General features: G+C 34.8%; 1 protein-coding gene across 1 annotated transcript; it reads left to right on the plus strand.

Annotated features, from left to right (window-relative positions):
• The first annotated feature begins 359 nt into the window (after positions 1-359).
• Positions 360-9,488, plus strand: LOC136805410 (ADP-ribosylation factor-like protein 13B). Its single transcript, XM_067061993.1, has 13 exons — positions 360-444; positions 1,263-1,333; positions 1,550-1,683; positions 1,777-1,892; positions 2,076-2,181; positions 2,531-2,588; positions 2,726-2,805; positions 3,186-3,250; positions 5,359-5,464; positions 5,599-5,652; positions 7,833-8,727; positions 9,047-9,072; positions 9,378-9,488. Exons 1-13 carry the CDS (start codon positions 386-388, stop codon positions 9,399-9,401), a joined length of 1,794 nt encoding a protein of 597 aa, XP_066918094.1. The 5' UTR covers positions 360-385; the 3' UTR covers positions 9,402-9,488.
• Positions 9,489-11,051: the final 1,563 nt, after the last annotated feature.

Genomic DNA, 11,051 nt, shown 5'->3' on the forward strand with positions numbered 1-11,051 from the left:
AATGAAAGTGAAACCACTGAAAACGAAAATAAAATAGACCTGCACTCCAGATCCCGTAATCTTGATACAGTATAGGAGTTTTAGACTATACTTACTTTTGATACTTTTGATGGGTTTTTTGAGTCCCCAATTTGGAAATCCGATGATTCACCATTTCTCTCACACTGTTTGAATCCGCTCTCCTGTAGGGATAATAATTCGGGAGCAGTGGTTCGTCTGGCAGTGTGGAAAGAAAAAGGTCAAGTTGTCTAAAGTTGTCTATACTGTACTGATTATCGCTTGCTAATCTAGGGGAATCTTAGCCGCTAATTTGAACAAAACTACCAGTTATAATTTATTGTATATTTTTGTTACTTTAGGTATATTATATATAATATAGATTTGAATGGTTGGTTTGATGGCAAATTGTTTTGCATGGCTGAAATCAAAGAACAAGCCACCTAAGTAAGTCAGTCAGAACCTCCAAAATAGTTTCAATCCTTACTATTAATAATATTAATAATAAATTAATATAATGATGTACTCTCGGGTACCTAATAGCCGGGGGGGCCGCTAATTAATTTTTCGAAAATTTTCCACCCAGGACATTCTTATTCCAACCCCCCCGCTTATTGATTTTTGGGAAATTTTTTTTTGAAAGTTTCCCTCTTTTGCCCTAATTCTGCTGTATCAGCCTCCTTTTCGAACATTTTCCACCCAGGACATTTTTATTCCAACCCCCCCGCTTATTAAATTCTGAGATTTTTTCCAACCCCCCTGCTTATTCCAAACCCCCCGGCTATTAGGTACCCAAGAGTACTCATCATAGAGTTGATGTGTCCTGGTAACATATGGTCATTAAATTTCTTACATGTACATCTTACACGCTCCCTGAAAGCGCCTGGAAATTATCCATCTTATGTAAATAGTCAATTCTTATGTAACAAGAATCATGTCAAAAATTAAATTTTTATCTGATGAAGCACTCTTTTTCAACTCAAACATGCCGCTTTGTTGTTGTTCCCAGTCCACCGGACATAACAAAATTGAGATAACTTCTTTGTTACGTTAGATTGGGTTGTAAAAACCATTTCTTTAGAGCTTCAGTCTGGTGGACAAAAAACGATCATGATCTGATTTCAGATTATATAAATATAAGGGATGCTCTTTGTACAATCTGGAATTTCGATTTTTCGTATTTTTTGACGTTTTAGCTTAAATTACACAAGCCAGACAATTAACAGAACTGCTTGATTAAAATGGTTCATTTTTATATTTCTTAGGGATGTTAAGTTGGTAATTATTGGGCTAGATGATGCAGGAAAAACAACAACAGTAGCATGTCTACAAGGAGGTATATATTATATTTTATATTATTTTATTATATTTTGTCTCTACATGCATTTTGAATCAGTCCAAATGAGGTCTTTAAAAAAAAAATGTAATGCTTTTTCGAAAATGATGATAGTAAGGGTGGAGGTTATCTCGACTGTGTTATCAATATTGATCTGCTCATATGTGGTCCTTGGTAGATTCACGCTTTTTTAACACCCAGTTTTAATTTTTCTAGAACCCCCTGATGGAATCACACCAACTGTAGGATTCAGTAATGCTAATTTGAAGTTTGGTAAATGCAATGTCACTTTGTACGATCTGGGAGGTGGCGTCAATGTAAGGACAGTATGGAAGAAATATTTTGCTGAGGTAAGCATTCAACTTAAATTTCTCTTAGTTTTAAATCTGTACGTTATAAGAGGTTATATTGACCAGCAGATTACCTTTATTTTATTGATTTAGATTTATGGTATCATCTTTACTATCGACTCGTGCAACACAGACCGTATAGAAGAGTCAAGGGATGCCTTGTCAGAAATTTTCCAAGATCCAAAGGTTTCTGGTAAACCAATTTTGATGTAAGTTGAATTATTCAAGTCTTTCACTTTTTCAAAGCATTTTTGGATTTGATTGAAAGCATTTCTCTTTGTTTTTCAAAACTTCAACTCTAGAATCAAAATTAAAAACCGCTCTTTCAAAGCAACTAAAAAGCTTTATGTGGAAAACTCTCTTTCATTGATAGCAATTTTTCTTTCATACAGATTTGCCAACAAACAAGACAAGGAAGGTGCTTTAGACGTACCATCAATCAAAAAGAAGTTAAAAATACAAACACTTTCCGAAAAATACGAATTCAAATACAATGTGGTATGTTTGAACCATAAATCCTTAAATCATTGATAGTATTTAATCATTAGTCTTCAATAAATGGTGCATAATGGATGAGAATTCTCATAATATTCAAGGAAAAACGTCGATGTTAGGAAAGGCCATTCGCTATGACCTGTGGCAACAATTTCCGGACTTTTGGCTCGTTCGAAAGAAAAATGTATTGAAAATCAATCTTTTGAGATGCGGTAATCAATTGTTGTCACAGGTCCTAAAGAAAAGCTGCCCACAATGTTGAAGATTTTTTCAACCAACTTTAGCCTCCATATTTTCCGATTTCTAAAACACCCTGATATAATCATCATATAAATATTCTGTTCTCTTCCAGTTTCCTTGCTCAGCTATCAAAGGATTTGGAAATAAAACTGACAAATCAATAAGAGATGGTAAATCCTTTACATGTTTTTTTTTTTGCAAGACTTTTCTTTTGATACTATAGGATCATGAATGTTCTTGTTTAGTGTGAAGCATTTCGTAAGCATTTTGTAAGCATTGATTCAATATTTTCATTCGATCTTTGTAGGATTCAATTGGCTTTTGAGTGCTGTAAACAACCACTACCAAACTATACATGAAAAAGTTGAACATGAAAGTAAAATACAGGTATCATGAAAATAAATTTCCTCTCCATAGTGGGAAGATCCAGGTATCGAGCCTCCTCATAAATTCCACCTTCTCTTATAGCTCGATTCCCCTCTTGAAAATAAATAGTTTTTTCATAACAAATAAATGGATGGAAAGATATAAATACTACGGACGAATTTGTATAATGAATGGAATCTCAATTTCACTAAGATTGTGATCTGATTTTTATTTTAAATGTTCGTTAGCACTGGCTGTCTATGTTAGAAGCTCAGATTGAATTCTTCCATGATACTATTATATTTCTTTCAAAATCTGTTCCACATTAAAAACAGATGTTGTCAAGCATTTTAATTCGTAACTTTTAAAATGATTTCATCTTATCTTTCTCCATCTTATAGAAAGAACAAGAAGCTAAAGAACGAAAAGAGAAATGGGACAGAATACGGAAAGAGCGTGCGGAAAGGTAAAGAACAATACTATTGACTGCTAACCTACGATATCCTATGTGTTTCACAAAAAATTACCTCTAAAAACATTAAAAAACCAACGGGAAAATTCAAACATTCAAAGCCATATCTGTAAAGAATTTTGTAGTGATGATGTTCTAAGATTGAGGATTTATTCATTTAAAAATGATGATAACACTATAATAATTACAATATAATTTTTAGTTCAATGTTCTTTAGTCATCTTGACAAACTTTCGTTGCTTATTTGGATGAAATCATTGTGATAGTTGTCATAAACTACATATTTCTCCTTATTTTCATCTCAACGAATTCGGGTTGCAATTTAGCCGTCCAATCCCTGTAAAGGTCAACGGTACTACCCCTTCCAAAATTGCATTGACCATTAAGATTTGAACTGAAACAGTTAGAATACCACCAACCACCTCTGCCAGACGATGCACAATTCCCAGAGTGTATACCGTGATCGCCATCGAATGTGGTGAACTTCATCTTGCTATGTCCTTCCAATCTATGAACACTGACATTCCCACTGAACTTTGACACCTCCAACTGGAACTGGCTAGCCTCATCGCCAATCTGGAAGATCGAATATTCTGCGTACACAGGCGTACACAGACCTTTTCCGAATAGACTTTACAAATTTATTCCGAAATCTAAATACCTAATAAAAAGCAAACAAAAGTCGGGACAAAATTGGCTTGTGTAAATCTTTCTCATATAATACCGCTGTTTTGTGGCTTGTCCCTTTATTCGCCAAATAATTTTACATACCTTGAACCCAGACTTGTAGAACTCCAAGCAATCCTTCTTTGGTCGATACTCAGTGCAATCACAATTTTTTCTATCGCCAGGAATTGAGCGACAAGGGGCACATGGACCGTGAATCAATTTCAATCCCTTTAAATCCTGTTCAATCTTGTTTATCTTTTTTATGAGATCAGAGTCGGTGTTTTGCAAGGTTGCTACTTCTGATTTCAAAGCTGTGAGGACATCATCCAGAGATTGGCCTGGTGTCTTTGTTGCATCCCCTTCATTTTTGAAAAATACTAAAAGGCAAAGCGATACGCATACAAATGTTTTCATCTTTGTAGATGTGTAGCTTATCTGAGAATAATCTCATTTGTGTCCGCGTGACTGATATTTATATCGTTTTTTCTCGAACCCCAGGTGAGTTTAAGTTGCTATTTCATGTTTTCATACGGCTTTGATTCCATTGTTTGACCCGTGCTGAGAGTCCGAGGTACGTTTGAACCTGCTTTCCAATCATTGTTTATTTTGTCTAATGGTAAATCGATATCTTTGAAAGTGTTTCACTTGCATGAATTGTTTCAGAACTTCTTATTGCTTAATATCAGCAAAATCTTGAAGACAAATCTTGTTTTGAAGTTCTAAAATAACTGAAGCATCCGGTTCAAACATGTAACACTTCCACACTTCTTAGTTGTCTCGCTATTTTTGAAATATTTTCAATCTAAATTGTTTGACCCGTCGAAATTGTTTGAACCTAAAATATTTGTCACTCTTATTTTGCCTCGAACCTTAAATTTTTTAAATCTTTGCTAAATCTAAAAACTTTAGAAATTGATAAATCTTCAGAATTATTCATTAATTGAAATAAATCACCAAGTCTCTGTTGAGACGAGTGAAGTATCAGTTTATATCAGTCTATACCTTGTGGATACCTCCTGGCTCAAAGACGCTCTTTGGTCGATGTATAGAATAGGATACGTCATATCTTCCTTCGTTTCCTTCGAGCGTAATGCCCACTGATCTTGTTTTGAACAAGAAACTTGTTTTGAATATTTAATTTTTCCGGGTACATCACATGCGCACTGAGGTTTTACTGAAACATATAGAGAGCTTCGAAGCCTAAGTTTAATCTTATTAAAAAGCAAATTCCCGTTGGGAATAAAGCAGTGCCTATAGACCAAGAGTAAGGCCTTAAAGCCTGGAGAGCTGTATATTATGTAGACTAGGTATAGAACTGAACTTAGTGAAATGAATAAATAACACAAAAGGCTCCAGTGAAAAACCAGGAAAAACAGGTCTTTGTTTAATCTTGAAATTCATCACTTCGATAAGTTCTGATGTTGACCTTTCAGAGAAAAAGCAGCACAAGAAGCTGGCGTCAACGAAGATGAGGGAGAAAATAACGAAGATGATGATGACGTCATGAGTGGTCCCTTCAGAAACATCAATGATCAGATCGTAAGGCTACTTTCTAATTAGTATTTCTCTACGTTTTAAACTTGACTTGGAAATGACGTCACCAGGAAATGGTAGTAAGTAGAAACCTGTTCAGTAATTATGATTGTAATGATTTTAAATTAAACTCTTTCTAGAAAATCACTGAAAAGCGTGAAAAGAAAGAAAAAGAAAATCGCAAGAAGATTAAGGTTTGTTGTTTTTTTTGTTCTCCCTCCCCTTGACATAGGAGGCCCGGAAAACCCGAGTTACAAAAACTCGAGTTACAAAAACCCGAGTTACAATAACCCGAGTAACGGCGAATTTGACGTCATAAGTCTCAAATTATGACGTCATAAGGGGACTTCTTAACTCGAAAAAGTTATTTTCTGTCGTTATGTAACTCGAAATATTATTTTTAAATTTTGTTTTAGAGTTACGTAACTCAAAAATAAACTTCAAATTTCAGTTTTCGAGTTACGTAACTCGAAATTGTAGTACAATATTTGAACTTTCGAGTTATCTTTTGACGAAACCAAATTGGCAAAAAATCTAAAGTTTATAGAATAAGGGAAAATAGTTTTACTACTTCTAGATGATCATAAAAGAAAATATACTTCAGATTTCTTTTGAATCTAAAGCGGAAATGATAGAAACAGCGTCCAAAAAATCTATACGTAATTTTAAAAGCAGAAAATATAAAAGAACTGACGTCATAACGATGGTTTTAAACAAAACCATTCAAAAAATAATTTAAACAGTTATTTGTTATTTAAAGCATCTGGTTTAACGGCTATATGTAATTCATTATATGATTTCTTTGTGCAACACCAAAAGGTCATTACGCAATCGAGAATATCTTTTGAGTGAAAACATAGAGAAACTGCAAGGTCTAGCGAACAAAGATTATAAACAGCCTGCTCTCTCTGGAATTTTTGGCCAACTTAGTCGCTCTTTAAGATAACCCGAAAAACAATGTTGTAACTTAATTTTTCGAGTTAGGTAACTTGAATTTTTATTTTACATTTCTCTTTTCGAGTTACTTAACTCGAAAACAAAATTTTAAAAAAATAATTCGAGTTACATAACGACAGAATATAACTTTTTCGAGTTAAGAAGTCTCCTTATGACGTCATAATTTGGGACTTATGACGTCACATTTGTCGTAACTCGGGTTTCTGTAACTCGGGTTTTTGTAACTCGAGTTTTTCTAACTCGGGTTTGGTCGGGAAAATTTTCAACATCTGGAAGAAATACATTACGGAATTCCTGACCGCGTAATTTTTTAGAAAAATGGGCCCGAGTGCAATTTGGACAGGAAAGGTGTCATAGTCATGGCCGACAAAATTTGTGTCAGAAAAAACTTCAAAAGGTTTCACGAAATAAATTCAAATACAAAACTTTTTGGAGAAGGAATCATTCAAAATATTATCATTCTTTTCACAAGGAGGGCATGTAGAAAAACTCAAATAAGTATTTTTCCTTCTTTAAACTGATCACAGAAGCAAAAACAAAATAGAAATAACATTGTACACAAAAAAGCTGAAGAAGAGAAAAGTCATAATCCATCATATAATAACACTAAAAGAAAACTAAGCTATAAAACTGAATACTAACCCTCAATGAACACTTTTGTGAAGTTTGATAAATATTTTATCCAAAAAACTTCAGTTCTGGAACACTGAAGTCGGTTTGTCGGTTGTCGGCCGGTGGACAACAGTTATATTTGGAGGACGGTCTAAGATGGATAACAACATGAAAGTTACTGATAAAAGCCTAAGCCCATAGGAACATACCTGATTTAGTTTCTTTGGTCTTTGAATGGTATACAATTTTAGAAAGCGCAGAAAAAATCAGCCATCAAAACAAACAAAAACAAAAGTTATGATTATCAACTTTTCTGTGGTAGAAGCACATTTTTTGGGTTGGTGCACATACAGAAATTACACTGGATACTAAAACTAATATTCAGGGAGTGATAGGTACAGTTAAACTACAAAAAATCCATCAAAAGAAACCAAAAACAACCATACAGCACACATTTTTGAAAATTACATCAGCCTTGTTGTTTGTAATTTTTGCCGACATACTCGTGACGTGGTAACTAACGACAGTGATTTGACGGTCTTTGAGCGTTCAGCACGGCCCCGAAAATGAGGGCTAAATTTATGTCGGCACATCAATGGACGACTACTATTTCTCTCCGATGGTATATTGGCCCGCTCCTTTAGAGCTTTAGCGTGGGCGGCCGCCAATACGCCATCGGAATATCAGATAACTTTTGACACTATGGTAAATGGGAGAAGCTTCATATAAAGCTATAGACTGCTCTAAGTTTGGTCAACCTTTTAGATTTCCAGATTTTCCTGAAGAATGTTTGTTTTTTTGACAGGCTTACATGGATAATAAAGCGAACGAAGAAGAAGATATAGAAGACGATGAAACAGATTCACCTCCAAAGAAAAATAAATCGAAGAAGAAAAAGGGAAAAACGAAAAAGAAGCGAGATTGTGAAGATGACGAAGATGATGATACTTCACCCAAGAAAGACGATCTCAGCAATGTTAAGGGTAGTCGCGATTCAGGGTTATCGCAATCTTATGAAGAACTAGAACGTCCTTTGCCTCCTCCTCCATCTAAAGGGAAAAAGAAAAAGAAAAAGAAAATTGTTCAATATGAAGATGAAGATGAAGATGGCGAAGAAGACGAGATTGAAATGAACAATAGTCGTGTCATTATGGTTAATAGTTCAGAAAATGTTAAAGAAAGTAATAATAAAAGACGTTCTAAACAAAAATTAAAGAAAAGCAAACATTTGGATGAAAGTGACGACGATAATGTACGAAATGAGGAGGAGGAGGATGCAAGGACTTCTCAAGAGAAAATGAATGATTCACGTGCTGAGATGTTTCGCGCACGCTCTTCCGATGCCTTGCAATCTTCCGAAAATTTAAACTCTAGTAATGTAAAGAAAAGTAAAAAGAAAACGAAGAAGAAAAAGAAAGAACAAAATGGTAATGTCATTTCGAACACTGATGATACAAATGAGGACGAATTGGAACGAGAATCAGAACCTCCACAACAACAAACAAAGAAGAAGAAAAAGAAGAAGAAAAATAGAACTGAACCGAACAATGTTTGTCAAAACGCTGTTGTTGAATCCTCGTCCACGTCAAATGACGTTCTTCTGTCGGCAAATGGAAGCCGTCAAATGTTCGCCGGCAAACTGCCACCCATCAGAGAGAATGGCCATACGTCGAAACTTGAGCCCATTGAATTGAGGGGACGTAAGTGATTAGTTTATATCTATCCTATCACACTCCTGTCTCACTGACCCGTGACGATTTTCCCATCAGTGCTGGGGATAAAACCGAGGTCTTTCAAATGCACATTCCATCGAAATTTTGATTCGAATAAGTTCTAGTTTCATTTTTCGTTGGAAAATGAAGTGGAGTTTTCACCGATAATGGTAGTAATTTTCAAACATGTATTTTATGATTTATGACTACATATTCAATCTAGCTTTTATTGACCGAGTCCGTCATTTTTTTCTCAAATGGTATAAAAAATGATTTTACTCTAGTGCATTTATTTGTTTATTTGTAGGTTTACCAGACATCGGAAATCACTCGGTAAGTCTGCTTTAGCAATGATATTTTTTGATGGAGAGACCCTGGGTTCACCCTTTTGAAAGTTTGCTCTTTGCTGACATTTTTTCAAAAATATCTTTAGAATTCGTGATTGATTCTCTTTATGATTAATTTCATTAAAATTCTTTATACGAGTGTGCTAAAGTTGCTATGTACGACATCATTTTCAAACGGTTCAGAACGTCAAAGCAGAACATCCCACAATATCCTATAACGTCTATAAAATGTTAGATGAACTTTGAAACATAGTTCCATGAGTGTAACCGTATTTAAACTTTTAATTTCAGAGACAGAGGGACGGAGATTGGTGATCAGACCTGAAAATAATTGTTCGTTCAATACTTAAGATATAAATTATTGACTAGGCTATGTTTATACTATATCAATCGAATGCAATAGGCGAACAACATTTGTAAGGGCAGTTGATTTAAAGAACCCAGCTTGGTTTAAGTTTTCGAGTTTTAATGCATCAGTATAAAGCTGTTCTAGGATTATAATTTCTCTGGTCTTCTCTTGTCAAATTACTTAATGATTTTCCTCACTTCAAACATGGACCGGACCATTGTTCAGTTTCGCATGCTATGGGAGTGACGATTTCTTGCTTAAGTACTTTTTGTGCAAAAAATACATGATATAAGGGTTGTAAACAATAATTTCTTTTTAAATAAGGTTATACCAAATATTTCGTTTCGAGACCAATATGTTTCTCAAGTTTTACCCGATATGGTATTTTAATTTTTGGCTTATTATAATCTCATTTTTAATATTTTTAAGTCATTAAATTATTGTATATGTTTGTAAATATAATATTCGAAAAAATATTGATAGAGAACGAAAGGACAGAAAAAACTAATGAATTATAGCCGAAAGCTAAAATCAAAAATCTTTCCAATGTTACACAGCCGGCGGTAAGGTGTTGGGTAGGAGCCACCTGACTTTTTGAAAATCGGTAACCAACCAATAAATTTGTGAATTTCGGAGTTCGTAGCTTTTTGAGAGATAAAAAGAGCAAAATGAGGCGCATGACCTTTTCCTACCTATAACCATAACTTACAGACATTGCGTCCGAAAAATGAACAGAGAAGGCCTTGAAAACCAGAGTCGAGAAAAACTAAATAATGTTTATATGCATAAAAATCATCATAATCTATATGTTGAATTTAATTTGCAATTCACGACCTAAATTTTTTTTTGGAAATCGATGTTCTCTATTGATTAATCAAGAATTTCTCTTAAATCAGCACGAGTTTTGAGGGTTTTACTTACATCACATATAAAATCACCCCTTTACCCTTTTACACCCCTTTTCACAGACCCACTGGAAAAATTGGCCAAAATATCGTTCCTGGTGGAAAATTATACTCCGTATTACTCCAAATACGACCTCTCACTGCAAAATATTATGCTATTTTTCCCATCCCCAGAATTTTCTTGAAAACAAAAGAATATCAATCCCCGTCGAGTTTCAGTCCGTTGTTTTTACCCCCACTCACTACTGGCTGAAAAAGTCCTACCAGCCACGGGGGGGGGGGGGATATTACCCTTGACGACTGACAGGGGTGTTCCGCTACTGTTCGAACAATGGACCCTACGTGGGACTCATTTTTTCAATTATTTGCAAAAAAAGTGACCACATGGGTTTCTTAGTTTTCTACTTTTTCTTAGTTTTTTACACTTCAAAAGCAAGAGCAGCACCTCTTCTCTAGAGGGTATTTTTTTTCTTTGGGAGAATCAACACGATAAATCTATTTTTTTTCAAATACTAAGTGAAGAAGTTGAAAAAGAGTCCACTGGATTTCATGCTTCATGGAGATAGACTCGATTGAGCATCAGCAGAGAGAGGTGCTACTTTGGCGGGCCCGCCCATTACAAAAAAGTACCCGCCCGAATTTATTTGCTGAGTACGTTTTATTTTACCGCCATTCTATATTTTGTAAAGGGCAAAATCACGATCAATCTGC

The sequence above is a fragment of the Clytia hemisphaerica genome, unplaced genomic scaffold (assembly GCF_902728285.1).
Source record: "Clytia hemisphaerica strain Z4C2 unplaced genomic scaffold, Clytia hemisphaerica genome assembly, whole genome shotgun sequence".
Taxonomy (NCBI): domain Eukaryota; kingdom Metazoa; phylum Cnidaria; class Hydrozoa; order Leptothecata; family Clytiidae; genus Clytia; species Clytia hemisphaerica.